Here is a 19,878-nt window from a genome sequence, read left to right as displayed (position 1 = left end):
CCAATATTTGAAGGTATTGCTCTGTGACAGAGATGGATTACATGACTTGACAGTTGCAGGATTCTGTGATTCTCCTGCTTTTTTATTTTTCCAGTCCTTTCAGGAATCCCTCCCATGGCCTGAGCAAGGCTTGGAACCTGGTGTGTAACAAAACCATCTTTAGGGCAACTGCGAGGACGTGAACAGAGTAATAAAATGAGTGGACAGTCGCCTTCCTGTATCACCTTCAATATCCTCAATGGATTTTTTAAAAGGCTTTCAAATCTAGTAAAACATTATTTCCCATTAATTTTACTAAAATTCTATCGATTATTCCATTCCCATTTACTCAAGTTCCAATCTATTTCCTTTCCTTTAGTGATAAAGTTGAATTAACGTTAAGGTCGTCACACGAGTCACGGTAACACAGGATGAAGGATGGGTTTCTAAAAGCATCTCTTTTTCCACTTTATTAAGCAAATACGTTAACAGCCTTTCAGAAATGATGTCTGCGTGTGGCAAATGTATCTGCTTTCCAAACAAACTGCTGTTTCCTTCCTTAAGAAGAGGAAACGTCCCCCGCAAATATCTGCATCAAGCCCAACCAGAAATTTGTAATAAAGACAGGAGGCGGCTGAGGGCTATCCTTTCATTATGCAAAAGTGGCTTGTTTAAGCAAACAAACTGTAGTTAATACTGGTTTTGATCAAAATAATCACATATTCCTTACCACTTGGTAGACCCTACCAAACGTCATACACACAGAACATGTCATCCCAGACGGGAAAGAGGACTTCGCCATCAGCTTTCCTCTACGTATCTGCCCTGATTTTTTTAAACCCCTTTAGAGTGGTTCATTTACCACAAAATGAAATGATCTTGTTATTTCTCTGCTGATGTATCACCTGTCTTTCCTCTCTAGAGGGTATGCTTCTTAGGTAAGGGGAGGCATGTCATCTGTTTTGTCCCCTAACTGACCAGGGCCCAGAGCAGGAGCAAGGAAGCAGCTGCAGGTCACCAAGAGGCCCTATGGCTTCTGGTGGCCCCAGGGTGCTCCCTGCCACCCCCCAGGAGCATGGGCAGAGGGGCCAGTGACTCAGCAGCACCTCGTTCCCCTCCCTGCATGAGAGCACAGTGCTATACGTGGTGCCCCTAGGATGCCCAATGCACATGGCACCGTATCAGTTAACCAGGACAGAATGTGCTTGCTTTGCCATCCCGAGTTAATTCTGACATTCCTTCTCTGCTGCCCACTGGTTCTCTCTCCTTCCTCTCTACGGACAGAAACAGTTTCCCTGAAAGTAAGGCTAATGCAAATCTGCTGACTTGCTCAACGCATTGGAAAATCCAATTAAAATAATGAGCCAGCTCCCAGCAGTTCAGTCGCCGATTCCCTGAAATAAATGAGGTATTCTGTCTAGTGTGTTAACTCCTTCCCGGCCTCCTTCATGGTCCCTGCTGTCAGGCCGTTTCCAGGCTGTCACGATACACAGGGAAGAGTTCTCAGCAGAAGCTGAGAAGCTCAGAGGCCATGTGGCCACTCACTTCTGCTGGCCTGGGTGACTCTGGGCAAACCGTTAACCTCACTGCCTCGATTTTCTGATTTTAAAATGGGTGTCCTGGCCTATTCCTCAACTAGCCCAGGCTGGTGTGACAGGATCAGGGAGAATGGACGCTGCGAAGCTCCCACTTTGCAGCAAGCCGCAGGGTCCTGTGCCTCCACCCGCCCTGCTTCATGGGAAGCCCCTGATATCCCCCAACATGTTAAGTCATGTGCTCAAACCCAGAGCATCAAGTGGAGGGGTCAAACCACAACCCAGGGCTAACGTCAAAATCACAGCTGTCCACAGCACTATCTTCCTGCGGATTATCAGAATGTTTTGAAGACTATGCTATACTTACACACATGAACGGACAGTTCTAAGCTATGAATGACCCATTGAACCAAGCTTTAACTGTATTTGGTTGCATATGCATTAAGGGGAAACAAAGAACACTGGTCACAGGTCAAGGGCACTTACAAATCCAACACAGATGAGAGTTAACGTTCCCACCTCACCCACTGCTCACACATTTTAACAGTTTATGCTTTACAGCTGCCAGGGCCCAGGGCTCACCATGGTCAAGCAGGCGACACACACTTAACAAGGTGTGTCCTTGGACAAGTCATGCAGCCTCTTAGAGACTCGGTCTCCTGCTTATTGTGGGAATGATAAGGCCACCTGCTAAGGGTGTTGCAGAACAGATACTGGGTGCTATGCATGTGAAATGCCTCACAACACAGACTCTTAATAAAATGTAACTAGGTTTACTTTCTCACATTTGAAAAGCTAGTGGCAGTGGTGGAGAAAATATAGTTATTAGCATTTTGGATACCAGACTAGGTCTTTTGAGGCTGCAGTGGAGGGTCGGAGCACTCCCAAATGTCCTTCATATGGCACCAAATTCTCTCCAATGGTAGGTTTTATGGTTGTTTCCCTGCCTCATTCTGCAAGGGAGTCTCTACAAACTGTAAGGTAATGCATCCTATTATATACCATGCTCTAATCCAGGCAGAGCAGCCTGAATTAGATTTATTAACATGACAGATGGTACTGTGTTTAACATACGTTATCTAAAGTTACTGCTCACAACAACTCAGTAAGATGATTCCTGGTGTCACCCAATTAATGAGGAAACAGGCTCAGAGAGGTTAAGTAACTTGCCCAAAGTCAAACAGTGAGTAAGCAGCTGGTTAGGTTTTTAATTAACATTTTTACTGACTCCATTCTCATTTCCTGAGTCCTACTATTCAACTCTCAGATCCTATCACTCTCCTGCTCAAAATCCATCAACGGTTTCCCATGGACCTGGATTCAAATCCAACCTCCCAGTTTAAGTCTGGCCCTGGCAACCTGTCTGAACCCCCCACCCGTTCCCACTGACCAACAACCACGCCAGCCTTTCTTCTGGTTCTTAATCCATCAAGTTCTCCACCACCCCCACCCCCACCCCCCACGCACATGCTTTACCTTGACCCTGGACCACTCTCCTTCGGCTACAGGCAGAGCCTCCTATTCTAGTCTTCACGCCTCCTCTTCATGGAGGTCTTGACCCACTCTACATAGATTTCTCCTGCCTGCGAAATTAATCTGAATGAGGCAGAAGAGGCTCCCTTTCAAAGCACAGAACATTTCACAAGCACTTGATTGTTTCTTTACTGTCTAGAGCAAAGCTTCTTGAAGGCAGGAGCTATGGCTGTTTTGCCTACCACTGTGTTACGTCAAACCCCTAGGACAGCACAGACCTGTCAAATAAAATGCTTGTTGACGGAGTAAATGGCTGAACAAATGGGTTCCTCTCCATGCCTGGGAAAACTGTTCTGAGGCTCAAAATTGTTACAGAATCTGGGCCGATTTTGGTCTTCCTGGAGCACTCTGCACTTCCAGAGTGGAAGGCGGGGGGGGGGTACTTTTAAGAGAAGGACAGGAGATTAGAACTGCCCTCAGGACACGGCTGGGGGTGACAGACCAAGGGTGCCTTTCACCCAGCAGCTGCCAGACTCGGTTTGACAACCGGGGAAGGAGGGTGTTCTAGATCTGAACCTGCCTCCACCTGGTGCTGTGGGTGTAGGCTGGTCACTTCTCATTTCTGCCACTGATAAAACTACAAGGTCTGTAATATACCCTTTGGGTATATTACTCTTACAGCTTAAAATGAGCTACTAAGATACAACTGAATGCACCAGAAAAAAATCCAGACCAACTGGGTGAGAACAGCCAGAAGGAGATGCTCTCGCTGTCTCACAAGCAGGATGTGGCCCCATCCCACTACCTCCAACAAAGTAGCAAAAACAGTAACTAAGCAGTTTTGAAGTGATGCTGAAGAGTTAGAAGGGTCCGTTCACAGTTCCTATCAAAACCCTAGATAGTTTTATATTATCTATAATGTCTACTGTACAACTTCTGGCATAATATAAATAGAACCTTTTGAAAAAATCTGAAAGATCTCAAGAAAGTGGGCTTCTTAACCTGACGAGAGCAAGAACAGACAGGACCTACCAGGTTCCCGGGCTCCAGGCAGTTTCTCTGCATTTCCTAACTGACTCAAACAATAGTGAAGGAAGGAGAAATAAAGATACACACCCTGAATTCACACGGTAATGAGGGCCAACATCGAAATAATCAATTGTCAGCGCACATGCAAAAATTTTAAATGATGCCCTCAACTTGTTCTCAAAGGTATGAACATGGCAACACTGGAGATGTTCAGCACAGGAGACTGGGTGAATAAACGATGGGCATTCTACAGAGCTGTCAGAAATGAAGTCACGGACACTGCCAAGGGGTTGTGCAGACCCTGCGGTGGGGGACAGTCACTGACTGCGGGGGAGGCTCGAGGCTCCCTACCCCATCTCAACAACAGTAGCTCTGCGTTAAGAGGCTATATGCTTCCAATTAAGCAAAGGTCTGAGGCTACAGTGCTTTACAAAATCAGAAAACATCTTCAAAATATATAAAAAAGTGAAAAATCAGGTTATCAAATAGTGCTATAGTATGAAACCAATGTGGTTAAGAAGTTATGGCAATAAATACCCATAAGATAAAAAGATTTATAAATAGGAAAAGGATTAGAAGATACAGATAGATCTATCTCAACCCAGAAACGGTGGATTGTAAGGCTGCTGGTGATTTTTATTTCAGCGTTTTCCCCTGTATTTTGTTTCTGACAATGAACTGGTATTATTTTTGTATTCAGAACATTAAAACGAAATAGGACACAGATGGTTTCACTTACTTGTGGGACATAAAGAATAACACGGAGGACATTAAAAGAAGGAAAGGAAAAGTGAACTGAGGCAAATCAGATGGGGAGATGAAGCATGAGAGACTGTGGAGTCTGAGAAACAAACTGAGGGTTTTGGAGGGGAGGGGGATGGAGGGATGTGAGCCTGGTGGTGGGTATTAAGGAGGGCACGGATTGCATGGAGCACTGGGTGTTGTACGCAAACAATGAATCTTTGAACAATGCATCAAAAACTAATGATGTATTTTATGGCGACTAACATTAACACAATTAAAAAAAAAAAAAGAAATAGGACACAGAAACACAAGAGGGCGATATAAGCAACCAGCAGCCTATTTCTCATTCAACTTGTTATGTGACTGACTAATACAAGATAGAAACCAGAGGGTAGGTATAAAAGTAAAAATCATGCATCAGGGAGTGAATTTGGCAGGAAACATTGCACCTTCTCTGTAACACTGGGAATTTTGTATCTCTGTCCAGAATGACCATCCTTCCCTTACCAACTATGGTCCTCGGACCCCTAGTGTTTCCATCATCCAGAACTTGTTAGAAGCAAAGTCTTCAATCCTAATTAATCAGACACTCTGAGGGGACACCCAACCAGCCATGCTCAAACAAGCTCTCTATGTGTGATGGCATCAGCTTTACAGGAAGGGCTGTCCAAAGCAGAGGGAAAACCAAACTCCTTTAGAGAAGGGAAAGCCTACAGTCAAAACTGGAAGTCACCTGTCTAAAGGTCTCAGGCATAATTACCACGAATAGCACAGGAGTGAATGATCTGAGTGGTCTGGGGAAGACCTAAGGCAGAGGGGGACCCAAATTACACCATTATGATAGAGGAATCAGGAACTGACAAGACTGAATTTAAGCAGAAAACACAGTTTTTCTGCAAGTTGCACAGAGAGAAACAGGAAGATGTAAGCGTACTGGGAATATGAGAATTCCTTAACGTAAAATAATGCAATAATATTTTGTCTAATTCAATTTAAGCAAATGAGGGGTTAGATTTAACATCACCTCCTACATCAAGAGTGAAAATGAAAGCACTATTAAGCCTTACATTAGGTGCAGCATCTGATTTCACTTGAGGATAATCGCAAGAAAAGGGCAAGTAGTTACGACTTATAAGCCCAAGATAAATGGGAAAGCAAAAGGAAGAAAGGCCCAGGCAGCTAGGCCTTTGTTTAAAAAAAGGATATCTCAACTCTAAGGATTTCCCTACTGTGCTTGAAAGCATCGATCGACTGGTTCATGATCGACTTTCAGACTCTTAATTTCATTTCCATGCATGTCATCTACAATTTGCTATGTTTAAACCAGAACAAAACCATACCGTAGGTGACATCAAATTCCATTTTCCTTGCCTTCACTGAACATCTTTATCACACAGTGTATGTTTGACAATCAAAAACTTTTACTGAGCATCTTCCTAACAAATTTAAAAATGTAGTAAAATAACTGTGTGCAAGCACTCGGGGCTCACTGCGTACCCTCACAGGAGGAGATGGCAACACCTCCTTGTAGACACTGTCTTCCTTTAACTCCCAGGGAGAGGGGGTGTCGCTCCCTTGCCTGGACTGCCCTACTCTGTCTCCTGGGTCCGTATGTTGTGCTTCCCCTCACGGGATCCTCACTGAAAATGCTCCAATTAGCAGTAACTGCACCTCGGACAAACCTCATTGCTAAGACACTGCACGCGCAAAGCCTGACCCTCACTGAAAAGGTTAGAATCCAGATAATTTACCTAAACGTGGCTGTAATATTCACCACCACTTGATACATTTCCAAGTCAGCCTTGAGGAGAAAGAATCTTCTTGGGTATCGTGCTGGTGATGCCGGCTGCTGCCAGGAAACCAAAGAAGGGGGAAAAGTTTTTCTATTCGTAGGCAGCAAAAATCAGGAAGTCTAAAATACCTGGTCCCCTCCCCATGTCCCTCTTTTCCTATAAAATGAAGTAGTACTTTAGTGTTAACTATGAAAACAGTCTGTACAAGCAGTCTCTTAAACACAAAGTGACAGCCAAGCCTAGCACAGAGCCCGGAACAGAGTGAATATTTAGCAAATGCTGGCTAAGTCAAGACCACAATTTAGAAAGTCTTTACTTGAAAAAAGAAAACAAAAAAACAAAGAAACAAAAACAAACAAAAAAACCCCCCAAAAAAACAGGGGCTCCCGAGAGCCTCAGTAGGTTGAGTGTCTGACTCCTTATTTTGGCTTAGGTCATGATCTCAGAGTCATGAAATTGAGCCCCATGTTGGGCTCCCCACTGCTGGAGTCTACTTGAGATTCTCTCTCTTCCTCTCCCCCTTGGCCCCTTCCCCCACTCACACACTAAATAAATAAATAAATAAATAAATAAATCTTTTAAAACAAACAAAATCCTGAAGTACAGACTTTGACCTTACTCTCTAAATATCAAGTGTATCAGGGTGCCTGGGTGGTTCAGTTGGTTGGGTGTCTGCCTTAGGCTCAGGTCATGATCCCAGGGTCCTGGGATTGAGTCCCACATCCTGCTCCCTGCTCAGCTGGGAGTCTACTTCTCCCTCTGCCCTTCCCTCCCACTTATGCCCTCTAACTTGCTCGCTCTCTCTAAATAAATAAAATCTTTTTTTTAAAGATTTTATTTATTTGACAGAGAGAGATCACAAGTAGGCAGAAAGACAGGCAGAGAGAGAGGGGGAAGCAGGCTTCCCGCTGAGCAGAGAGCCCAATGTGGGGCTCGATCCCAGGACCCTGAGATCATGACCTGAGCCGAAGGCAGAGGCTTAACCCACTGAGCATCCCAGGTGTCCCAATAAAATCTTTTGATATAAGTAAATCAGTAAATAAATTTCAAGTGTATCAACCAACGCTTAATGCTGCTTAATGCTTCTAGTTCACAAAAAGCACATCGGCAAGCCTAAGAGAATAGTTTTATAAATATCTATTAATTATTTTACGGCCTAGTTCAAGGTGTCTCTTCTGGGAAGCCTTTCTTGAAATCTTTGCTTTCTGGGTGAATGAATGAGTGAGTAACTGAATAAATGATTCCTCCTCTAGTGACCCAGCTTGAGAATCGGTGGAACAGAAAAGTGAACTCAGTTTTGTCTGACTTCAAAGTCGTGCACTTCTGCCAGCTCTCTGAACTTTCAATTGCTTAACACAGCTGGGCAGCCAGTTAATAAAAGGGCCACTTCTACATTTAGTAGAAGATGTAAGCTACTAGTTCAAGGCTAGATCAGCAGCCTCTTTCTTCACGGTTAAACCTAGATGTACCAAAAGACACCAAAGGGTACAATCTGAAAGAGGCAAAGTGTAAAGAAAGTGTAAAGAAGCAACCAGCTTAAGCAATCAGAAATTACATAGGGAAATGTAAAGAAGAAATAGATATGAAATGGAATAAAATTAAACACAACATATGAAATGGATCACCTGGTCCAAAAAACATGTAAATCAGCACGTCTCAAAGTGGTTCCATGGGAAGTTAATGTTTCTTATACAACAAGAAAGTATGTGGTCAAATGAGTTAAAAAAAAAAAAAAAAGGGAATTGGACAGGTCTCTTTAGTAATAGGATATCTCCAAGCCTTTAATACACAAATGTGCACCGTAAATCCTCAAAAGCAATATGGAGTACTTTTCAATCCAGAACTCTTGTCAAAGGCAGCATGGAATGAGTGTTTCAGGGAAAACTCTTAGGGAAAGGCATCTCAGATTCTGATCTTCGTGTTCCCAGGCAGAGGGAGCCAGACGCGCTGGGCCCAGTAGGGCCACTGCACACAGCTGCACATGGTGTACATAGCTCAAAGCATCCACCTGGCTTGTATATGCCATCCCCACCACGCCCCCCTCACTAATCCCTGACCCTGGTGCTGGCTGACAACAGCCCAGAAGAAGGTGCCCTAGCTGGGCTGTGGTACCTGCCCAAAAGTCTGGATCTGGAGTGGGTCACCTCCTCCAAAAACTACAGGATGTGGAGGTGAGGAGAGACGCAGAGGCAACATCCTGAAGAGGAATCTAAACCCAGTTCAAAAGAGAACACTGAATCTGAGGAGGTGGGTGGAACAGCAGAATCCAGATTAAGAGGTCAGGCCTGGGATGGAAAATAAGAAATCAAGGAAGGGTGGAAGAGGTCAGAGGAGTGAGTGTGAGGCTGAGTTTGGCAGAACTCTCTAAATAAAGGAAAATATCCACATTTGCTTTCACAAGGGCCTCCAGATTTGGGCCTGGAAAAGCAGCTCTGGAGGCTTCCGGAACCAAGTTCATGCAGACAGAAGGCTGTTAGCTACCTCAGAACAGTGTTTGCCTTCCTCCTGCTGCATCTGTGCCACTGTTTTACTTGCTGCCCTTTAAATTAGTCCTTTTTACTTAAATAAATTAAAAGTAAATTTTATATGAGGTCCACAAAATGATGCCTGCAACCTTGAGACACAATCCAGTGTACTTCTTAAAAGCATGGGCTCTGGAGTAGACCATCTAGGTCTGAATGCTTGCTCTGACCTAGCACTCTGTGCCTAGTTTCCTCTACTGTTCCATAAAGATAATTATGGTTACTACCTGGTAGGGCTGCTGTCAGGTGCGATGAGGCAGAAACAGTAACACTCACCAAATATTCTACTTGCTCCCTTCTATTTCCTGTCCCCTGCCAGCTCTATCCTTTAGAGAAATACTGATAAGCAAATGTTGGGGACATCCCAAGCATTCCAGTGCCAACCTGAGAATTTCTCCCCCACATTCAGTCCTCTCTTATGGCTAACGAAACTTTCTCCTCCAATAAGGGAGTTTTTCTTTTCCCTCCCTCTCATAGAACCACAGTTCTAAAATGTAAGTCTCTGCTAGTGTTGCGATGCTGTGAGTCTGTTTCAAGTGGAGTAACACCGGACAACCACAAACACATTTTAAATGAAGACTGTTACTCACTGCATGCAATTCTGCTTAAAAGGCATTATCCGAGCTTCCTTTTTACAATGTTTTTAATGCAAAAAAGCCAAAGGAAAGGTAAACCATTTTTTAAGTTAGGCCTCAGGGATACCACAGGATTTTTGTATACTGGATGTATCTAAGATAAGCTACCCCTGTATTAATGAGTGTAAAATTCGAATTCTATACAGGGAATCAATTAGAGCTTAGTTATACCTTAAAATATACTATATAGACTGTTAAAGTAATTTTGCAATTTTATTTGTATAATCCTAGAGAGCAAACAGGCTTTAAGTAAAGTTTACAATGTCTATGTATAATACAAGTTTTATTTATTTAAAAAATTTTTTAAAAAAGACTTATTTATTTTAGAGAGACAGAGAGCATGAGCATGAGTGGGGAGGGGGAGAGGGAGAGAGAGAATCTCAAGCAGACTCCCCACTGAGCACAGAGCCCAACGCAGGGCTCGATCTCACGACCCTGAGATCAAAACCAAGAGTTGGAAACTTAACCGACTGAGCCATCCTGGGGCCCCAAGTTTGTTTTTTCTAAAACGCATTTAGCAGCAAAACCTGATCTAGCCTGATTCATGTGGTGGTAAGCTTTGACATGAACTGAGGTGGACTCTCAGAGTCTTCACCTCACTTCACATAAACATTCACGTGTTTCACTGGAATAAACAGATTGTGTTTAATTATGGGGACGGGCCTGCCTGAAAAGTCAGGAGGCAGGGGAAGGGGGAGGGGGAAAGGGGTGGGGTGTTCTATAATACATGGCATACGTACCCTGCCACCACTCTGAATCTGTAAAATTCTGAATTTTATCAGCTGCTCTTTGTATAAATCCATAAAGTTGTTTCAAAGGACATAGTGTATTATTAGTATTAATGGATGTTAGAATTATATACTGATCTTTATTTTAAATTTTTCCATATTTCTCAAATTTTTAGAGTAAACATGTACAACTTTTATTATAAGAGGAGAGGAAAAGAAAACCTCCCTCTTACCCATGTGGATAGATCTCATTTCATGAAAGGTCTCACGATATCAACTACCAGTGAAGACACGAGGGGAACGTCTGGCAGATCCAATGTTAAACCCTTCCAACTACGGAACACCGTTCTACAAGAGGATAAGGTTGTTACGATGTATTCTGTAACCCAGGGCCACCAGCTGACTGCTGACCATACTCCTGCTCTCCCCATTTTTCAGCATTTCAAAGAAGGACGTGAGAAATAATTTGTCAGCTATAAACATAGATCCAACCTGCATGCTTCTTTGCTGTTCTCATTTGAGGGGGAAAAAAGAAGAAAAATTAAAAATAAATCCTTAACTCGACCACATACCCTACAGTCAGAGATTGCAAACAGGAAATGCTCTGCAGCTGGAGCAATCTTTCCTTTGCTTCAACAGGTCTGAGGCAATAAGTGTCCTCTAACTGTTAAAGGGGACTGAGGCTCTCTGCAAGCAACAGAACTGTCTAAGGGCTCGGGGAAGAGAAGGTGTGGACAGTCCTGGCTAGACCAGGATCCTTCCGGGCACCTCCTTTTAAAAGAGGTTTTACATATATTTTCTAAAACTGATCCTACATTGTGGGTCTTGGGGGGTATGGTTCAAATAGTTTTCCTTACCCACTGAGAATCTACTTCAATCCACCAGTTACTCCTTTCCCGTCCCATTTTGTGGTTTGGTGATTAAGTAAGTGGATGCAATCCTCTGTTGATTCCCTACTTTTTTTTTCCCTGGATCACGGGCAATGACGGGATGCTGGCAGGAGAGCAGACCTGGCAGTGTTTAGCAAGCAATAACTTTACTGCTTTCTTTGCAATGACTTAAAAATAAAAAAAGACTGAACATAATTTTGGTTCTGTATATTTAACCAAATGAATGACAAAAATACTTTGAAACAGCTAAAACTCTAAAAGATCATCCTTTCTTTTTCTTCTTCTTCCTTTTCCCCCTTTTTGACAAGGAAGCTGCATTGTAAAGAAAGCCTCTATCATTAATATGTTGACTACCTAGGGGCACCTGGATGGCTCAGTCTTTGAGCCTCTGCCTTAGGCTCAGGTCATGGTCCCAGAGTCCTGGGATCAGGCCCCTCATCCGGCTCCCTGCTAGGCAAGAAGCCTGCTTCTCTTCTACTCCCCCTGCTTGTATACCCTCTTTCGCTGTCTCTCTCTGTCAAATAAAAAAATAAAATCTTTAAAAAAAAATGTTAACCCTGATGATAATAAAAATAGAAAGAACGGAAGGTACAAAGGCATGGAAGCAAGGAACAGTTTATAATCCAGAAATAACAAGTACTTTTTTTTTTAATTAAATTTTTAAAAATTTATTTGACAGAGATGGCGTGAGGGACAGCGGGGGAAGAAGACTCTACTGACTCGATCCCAGGACTCTGGGATCACAACCTGAGCCAAAGGCAGACGCTTAACTGACTGAGCCACCCAGGCACCCCTCAACAAATAATTTGTTACGTCTGGAGCTGGCTTTGATTATGAAGACTTCTTTCACTAGAGGAAGGATGAATTCATAGGAGACTGGCAAATCAACTAAAGAACTATTTCTAGTAATTAAAAAAATGCTACTATCTATGAAATATATGCCGTGAACCAAAGGCTATGAGAGGTAATTCCCATAAAAGCCTGTGCACTTAAAACCTGGCCACACACATATTAAAGACATCAACAAAACGGATCATGTCCACATTTCTCTGGCTTCTCACCACTAAGAGGCAGCATTCCCTAGCCGTAGTCACCCGTGACAAAGAGACTGGCTTCTGAGGGGAAAGAGCTCATCACTTGGCGTTTAGGGAACAGTGGCCACAGAAAGGACTTTAACTAGAGGGAACAGTTGAAAACACGGAGAAAGACTGGTTTAGAAAAATATCAAAGTGCACAGGAAGTGGGATTACAGATGTGAGGGCACAGCAGAAAGTGAGGGCTTGCGTTTTGCTGGGTACGTTTGTTTTACACTGAAATTTTCATATAACCATAGCTAGATTATTCAAGATTTTTCCCCGCTCTCTCTCCCTGACCAGAATTTGATGATTTATACTTTTACGTAAACTTTCTATTTTGGAAAAACTACAGATTCACAAAAAGCTGCAAAAATAGTTCAGAGAGGTCCCTTGTGTCCTCAACCAGCTTCCCTCAAGCGTAACACCTTAAAAAACATAAGGGCTTACACACAGGACATTACCAAAATCTGGGAAGCAACACTGGCCTGAGATGATCAACTAGGCTATAGACCTTACTTGAATTTCACCAGTTCTGCATGCACTCATTTTTTGGTATGTCTGCGTATGGCTCCGTGACATTTTATCACACGTATACATAGGCACATCCATGCCACAATAGAGTTAGAGAACTGTTCTATCAACACAAAGGAATTCCCTCAGGCTACCCTGCGTCCCTGACCCCTTCTCCAAACTCTGATGAACCACTGATCTGTTCTCCATCTCTGAAATTTTGGATGACTTGGACTTTAATCAGAAAAATATACAAAGGGCAATGTTATCTTGATGAAAGACACCCTTTTGAGGAACTTGTTTTCACTTGAAGGGGTCAAAAGCACACAGAAAGCAAAAGACCAAAGACCTTGTATGTATGTGAATAGCTTCCTGGACAGTAAGTCCTGGTTCCTCCTTCTGCCTGAGTACCTAGGCTGACGTCATGCAGATGTCCCAGCACCGGCTCTCACCACACGGGTGGGACAAGAGTGCCAAAGGGACAAGGGCTGAAAGGCCAACGATGATGAACCTGTCATAGGGCATTCTTTGGAAAGTCCTATCCTCTCAAGCTTCTGCATTTATCATTTGTCCCAACTAGGTGAATTGCAAATGCTCTAATGCCAACACTAAATGAAATCTAGTGCAATACAAAGTTCCTTAGAACACATGATTTCATCTATTCGGGGGAAAAAAGGTACAGAAAAGAGGGCTAGAAAGATAGACCCCCAAACATCAATGATGGTTATCTCTGGGAAGGGAGAATATAAAAGAGAAACTGCAATTTTCTTTCTGGATTCTGTATCTTCCCCACCAGGCATGTGTTCTTTTTACAATAAGAAAAAAATATAAAAATAAAGTCTCCTGCGGTGGCTATTAATGCCACAGAAGTTAATACTAACAGAGTCTGTGAGTACGGACTTTGCAGCTTACAAAGTTTCTCATGTGTGTGGTATGACGATCCTCACACAAACACAGGATAAAGAAGGTATTTTTCCTCATCTTCCCGGTGAAGATATTGGTGCTTCTCAGTCAGGCTATGTTACCAACCCACTTAGGGCCAGGTTTGGAATCACAGCCAGTGGTTTCTTATGCCAGTGGGCATCAAGGTGTGGTCGTAGGTCCCCAGAGGTCTCTGAGGCCAAAAGGACTTTCATAGTAATACTGAGATTTTGTCTGACTTTTCCACTGTTTAGATATTAGCACGGACAGTACAAAAGTAATGGGGGTGAACCTACTGGGGTCCTGACGTGAATCCAGGTACTGTTCAACACCAACCTAGGTCACTGTATTCTTCATGGTCATGCTCTTGTGGGGGGCAGGGGTAGGCTATTTTCTTTTAAAAATGCCCACCATGAAACAGTTAAAGTTACTGATTTGTTTACATATCAACCCGAGTACATCTTTCCTATATCTGGTTTGACACAACAGAAGTTTGCACAAACCACTCTCAAGGCACACCAAAATATCAGAGTTATCTTGAGAAAAAGCACTTATGCAGTATTTTGAGTTGCAAGCTAAAATAGCTAATTTTGTTTGTCAGCTTCCCCCTCTTTTCCTTTTTTTAGAGAGAGAGTGTGCAAGTGGGGGTGGGAGGAGGAAGAGGGAGAGAGAGAATCCCAAGCAGGCTCCATGATCAGCGTGGAGCCCAATTTGGGGCTTGATCTTTTGACCCTGAGATCATGACCTGAGCTAAAATCAAGAGTTGGACGCTTAACCAACTGAGCCACCCAGGAGCCCCAAGTCTGTCAGTTTTTTAATGGGACACCATTTGTTTTTCTTCAAAAGAACGACTGACAAACTGTGGTACTGAGATGTGGGTGTCTGGCAAATACTTTCTCAAAAACAAATAAAGTGAGCCTGCCACACACAGGGTTTCAGATTCACATTGCTATTAACTATTCTTATATTGGTAATCACCTAAATTCTTAAAGTACTCCTCTCTCTTTCTAATATATAGTTCTGTGTGAGGCTGTATTTTTTTGTCTACTTCAACCAAATAGCATATTGCAACAAAATCAATTAAGAGACTTTAACATTTCTCAATTTTAAGTGATAATATATAAGTATGGATAGAAATGGTCCACATTAACAAGAACTCTTCAGTGTCCTTGATCATTTTTAAGATTGGGGTCCTAAGACCACAAATTTATGAGCTACTAGCTAACACTCTTTTTTCAATTTATTATAACTCACTGATGAGGGAAATGAAAGAGAAAAGTAGGTAAGAAATAATTTTTCAAGTTAAACACAAACAGGGGTTACGGCTACTCATGTAGGTTCTAGCCAAGCCAGGTGGGCCATTAAGCACCCATGATCTACCCATGATCATAAAGCACCCATTACTCTGTAACTGCTGGGGGACGCCGTCGCTGAATCAGGGCATGTCAGGGGACCTGGAATCAAGCTCCCACTCCACTATTCCCCAGGCATATTATTTTTTGGAGATTTGGAGCACTTATCTGTAAAATGGAACAGGACTATTCATACCCACCTTCACCCGAGGAGTTGCCATAAAGATCAAATGAGAAGATGTAATAATAAAATAATTATAAACGAGACAGAATTATAAATAAGAGAATAAAAACTTGTATTTGTTAAGCAAATGCCACATGTCAAGTACTGTGCTTTGGGGTTCAACCCTGTTATCTCCATGAAGTTCCACAGGTACCAGGTAACAGATAAGGAGACTAGCACTGGAGAAGTTCCACCATTAGCCTAAAGCAATAAGGCCACTCCGCTGGGAGCTGGCCTTCCAGGTCTGACGGAGACCCAGCTTCCAGTTCCCAGCCGTCACAGCCTCCCTCATCCTCCATTATGAGGTGAAACAATTTTCTCTAAAAACTGTTTTCTAGTATGTAAAGGGCAGAAGGAAAGTGAGTTACTTTAAACCTGACTTGGTCCATTGACTCTGGTATAGGCTCACAGGGTAAACAGTTATAACCACGACCCTCCTCGCAGTCCTCACACATCTGCCAGACAGCAGTCAGCGGCTGGACAAGGGCAGACAGCCTCGGCCCTGGCTGACGGTAATGCCGACATCTGTGCAGCTCTACCCACGTGATCATCCCACCCTCCATAATCACTGAAAGCTAGAAAACGAAAACACACACCTGCAAGGCGATGAGATCGTTATCACTTAGGGGGTCATATGTCTCAGGACCAACCCTTTAGAAATTCCTCAACACGATACAGTCGCAATAAGGATTACTTACAAGTTAACACGATGAAAATTATTCTCTTTCTAGAGTTAATCAAAAGCAGAAAGCTAGACCTCACCCCCAAATCCACCCTTTCCTCTACTTTAAGTAATGTTTTAATAAAAGTTATTAAAAATACCCATTATATGTACTATCTTAATTAGAAAATGACCTTTCTCAGTATGTAACACAGACCCTGGAACACAGCAGACATTTGGTATTTGCCGTGAGGATACAATTTAGAAAGGCTAAAAATACCAAAGTATCTTCTTTTCTCTCACTCCCTGAATTCCACCTGTGACCATTATTGCTTAATGTTTCCAGACTCCACTAGCTTAACAGGGTTTTCGGGACTCTCCTGAGAAACACTCAGGGTTTGGGCAAGCTAAGGAGCTTGTCTGGGGATCGGAGGCGCGGCAAGCTGTCCTGGAACCCTCTCCCTCCTGGGGGCACGCCTTCCTCTGAGCTCCCGCTCCAAGGCCTGGCCCCATCCGCCTGTCTGCTTTGCTCTAGCCTTTCCTGGCAAGACATAAAAAGGGAAGCAGCAAGCTGTTGAAACTGTTGTCAGGTTGTAGAAACTCCCGGGACTGGCTTTTTACTCAATCAGGAGAGTGTTCTCTTAGTAACCAACTAGAGTACAAACGGATTTGTCTACCTGCTCCCTCACCAGGAACGCCACCACTCTCTTCAAAGAGATAAATGTTGGTTTTTGTTTTAATTAAATGAACTGAGCCTTCTAGCAATTTCTATTGATCTTTCTTAGTCTCCTAACCCTTAAAGGAGAGAGGACAAGGAAGAAGAAAGCCTGCCGCTTAGCTTGGAGTCTGTTTAGGGGAGCAGTGAGATCAGCGTTTCTCACCGGGAAACACAACCACCGAGTCAGATGACAGAGGCAGTGTAATAGAGGCGGGTGGTAGACACAGTGGACTTGGGTACACGTCTACTTACTAACAACGTACCTGGACAAGTTAAATAATAACATGCCTCAACTTTCTCATCTGGATTGAAGGTATAATAACCACAGGATTGTTGTAAGGTGCGGAGTAAGAAATCTACCATGCACATTGCCAGGTTCATCGAAGTGTCAAGTACAAATCAGTGGTTTCTGTTATGGTGGTCAGCAAATGTATTACTGGGTCAGCAAATACAGGTGGTGAATGATGCCCGAGAGACCACTGCCTTGGGGGGCCGATGTGAACTGGGGACAGGAACCCACAGTGAAGGGGAGTGCAGGGCTGCACTGGTCCAGGAAACGTGCAAGCGATGAATCTCCACTAAAGCCAAATACATTCGGTGTCCCGGAAGCTAAAGGTTAGCAAGAGAGCCCTGTGAAAACACCTAGCTCGGGAAAACACAACTTCCTCCCTGAGTAAGGCTGTTACCAGTTATTACCCAAGTGAACAGCTGGAGTCCTGTTTCACTTCCTTTCTTCCCACCACACAGCCTCTGAGCATGCAACCGGCAGAAAGACAGGCAGTAACAGAGGAAGGAGAAATGCGGGTCTGCTTCTGAATATAAGAGATTTAAATACTCTAAGATTCATGGAGATATCATGGATTTGTCAAATACACCCCAAAGTGTAGGAATGTGTTAGTCCTAAGTTCAAAATTACCCTTTCAAAAGTTTTTGAAAATAAGACAAATTTCTACTCTCAACCTTTATTTTATCATTGGTTGTCACTATAGGAGACTAATTTTTTTTTAAAAAAGATTTTATTTTATTTATTTATTTGAGCAAGAGAGAGAGAGAGCATGAGAGGAGACAGGTCAGTGGAAGAAGCAGACTCCCTGCCGAACAGGGAGCCTGATGCGGGACTCGATACCGGGACTCCAGGATCATGACCTGAGCCGAAGGCAGTCGCCCATCCAACTGAGCCACCCAGGTGCCCTATAGGAGACTAATTTAATGGCATAACCCACAAATTAGAATTAAGCTGTGAGAAAGACAGACATATGCATGTATTTATCTAGTATGATAGAAAAAAAAGATGATATTCTGACTGGTCAAATATCCAGGTTAATACACTACAGAAAGGCCATTTTCATCTTTCCAATACTGTACACTCATCTGTAAAGTAGCCATTTGATCAAACAGATCTGTGACAAGATTCTCCTGTAAGGCCAGAGAAGCCTATCTAGAAGAAGAGTAAATGACCCAGGGTCAAGACATCCTGAGCTTGAGTTCTTAAAGGGGGGAAAGGTGTCATACTGAGAGACTGCGGGAGAGGAAGAACCAGCTCCTAGTCTTCAGGAAAGAGACGAGGAAAAGTATGATGTAGTTTTTCTTTGGCTCCACTCAACCTCCCTGTATGTCTATCTCTTGGGACTTTGGAGAAGAGAGACTTGCTTAATTTAATGCCTAAGAAAATGTGGGTGGTAGGGCTACCCAGAACGAACCTTCTAGTGTCAACAAGGTGTGAGGGTGGGAATCCTCGAGTGCCTGCCAAAGAGACCGCCCCACCCCCAACTCTGTGTCCGCCTCCTGGGGTCAGCACCTCTCCTGTCCCAGACTTTTAGGGATTCTTCTTGTCATCAACTTCAGTAACCATGGGTTCCCCCAATCTCAAAATCTTTCTCTTGGTAGGGGGCTGAAAGATGTGAAGAACTGGGGAGGCTCATTATTTGTAAAGCAGAGACCAAGATGCACACGTGTCCTCATATGAGTGAGGAATACCCTTGCAGTGCATACTTGCAGAGTATGTTTGACATGGAAATCATCATCACTCTTCCAACTAATTAAAAAGCATGAGTTGCTGAATGCTCCTAAAACAAAACTCAAACCAGAACTGTGGCAGAACGCACAAGAGAGTTCAGCTTAACCAGTTTCTCTGACTCAAGAAATCTAACCCGCTGTCAGCTGGATCTAAGAATTTTACAATGGTATTTTTTTATATGTGACTCCATACCTGAGATTTTTTTTTTTTTTTTTAATTTTTTTCACCCCCAGGACTGGGGGTTGGGGAGAAGACTAGTAGATTGTTCTCCTTATCTTCTTATTGTACTTCGATCAGGCTGTAATTAAAAAAAAAATCCCTTATGCTATGGCTTACCAGATTTTTCAGCAGCGTGGACAGTTCCTTTGTAAGAGTAGAAAACTTGACAAAAGCAGTGCCAAGATCTGGGTTGTCTCGACTTAAAAAATTACTTCCAAACTTGTCAAGAACTTGTGCATAGTTTTCTTCATTTTGTACGTGATCTAAAAAAGAAGGAGAGAGGAGTCTGAACTATTATATGCCACAATGACGAGTTATTTTGAACCCTAATTGATCACTAGATACTCCTAAAAGGAAGGCAAAGAGAAACTGCATCAATTATTCATTGAACATGTGCAGAGGTGGTCAGTGGAGCACTGAATGTCTCTACTCACTCTATTAAACCACGGTTCCCCTTGTTCTTCTACAGTGTTCAGTTCACCTACATCCCAGGTAATTAATTCATGGACCCCCCACAGGTGAGGGGTCAAATTATCACATTTAAAGCACACTGTGTTTCCACCAAGAAACTATGATGATCACGGAACAAGGAGAAAATTCTCCTTAGAAAATCAACCTTGGGGCGTCTGGGTGGCTCATTCAGTTAAGTGCCTGCCTTTGGCTCAGGTCATGATCTCAGGGTCCTGGGATTGAGTCCCACATTAGGATCCTTGCTTAGTGGGGAGCCTGCTTCTCTTCCTCCCTCTGCCCCTCTCCCCCACTCACGCTCACACATGTACTCTCTCTTTGAGGTAAGTAAGTAAATAAATAAATAAAATCTTTAAAAAACCTCAATCTTGGGGGGCACCTGGGT

At 43.2% G+C, this 19,878-nt stretch overlaps 1 protein-coding gene across 3 annotated transcripts in view; it reads right to left on the bottom strand.

Moving 5' to 3' along the window:
- Positions 1 to 19,878, bottom strand: part of LOC111146849 (ArfGAP with SH3 domain, ankyrin repeat and PH domain 1) — a 353,910-nt gene that overhangs the window by 109,094 nt on the left and 224,938 nt on the right. For all 3 annotated transcript variants that reach the window (XM_022502557.1, XM_022502555.1, XM_022502556.1), the window contains one exon: positions 19,143 to 19,288. In XM_022502557.1, the coding sequence (XP_022358265.1) occupies positions 19,143 to 19,288 (146 nt within the window). The remainder of the gene's footprint in view (positions 1 to 19,142; positions 19,289 to 19,878) is intronic.

The sequence above is a fragment of the Enhydra lutris genome, unplaced genomic scaffold (assembly GCF_002288905.1).
Source record: "Enhydra lutris kenyoni isolate GAN:26980312 unplaced genomic scaffold, ASM228890v2 scaffoldscaffold14, whole genome shotgun sequence".
In the NCBI taxonomy this organism is placed as follows: Eukaryota; Metazoa; Chordata; class Mammalia; order Carnivora; family Mustelidae; genus Enhydra; species Enhydra lutris.
The sequence above is the reverse complement of the archived record's forward strand: the minus strand, read 5'-3'. Positions and strand labels throughout refer to the sequence as shown.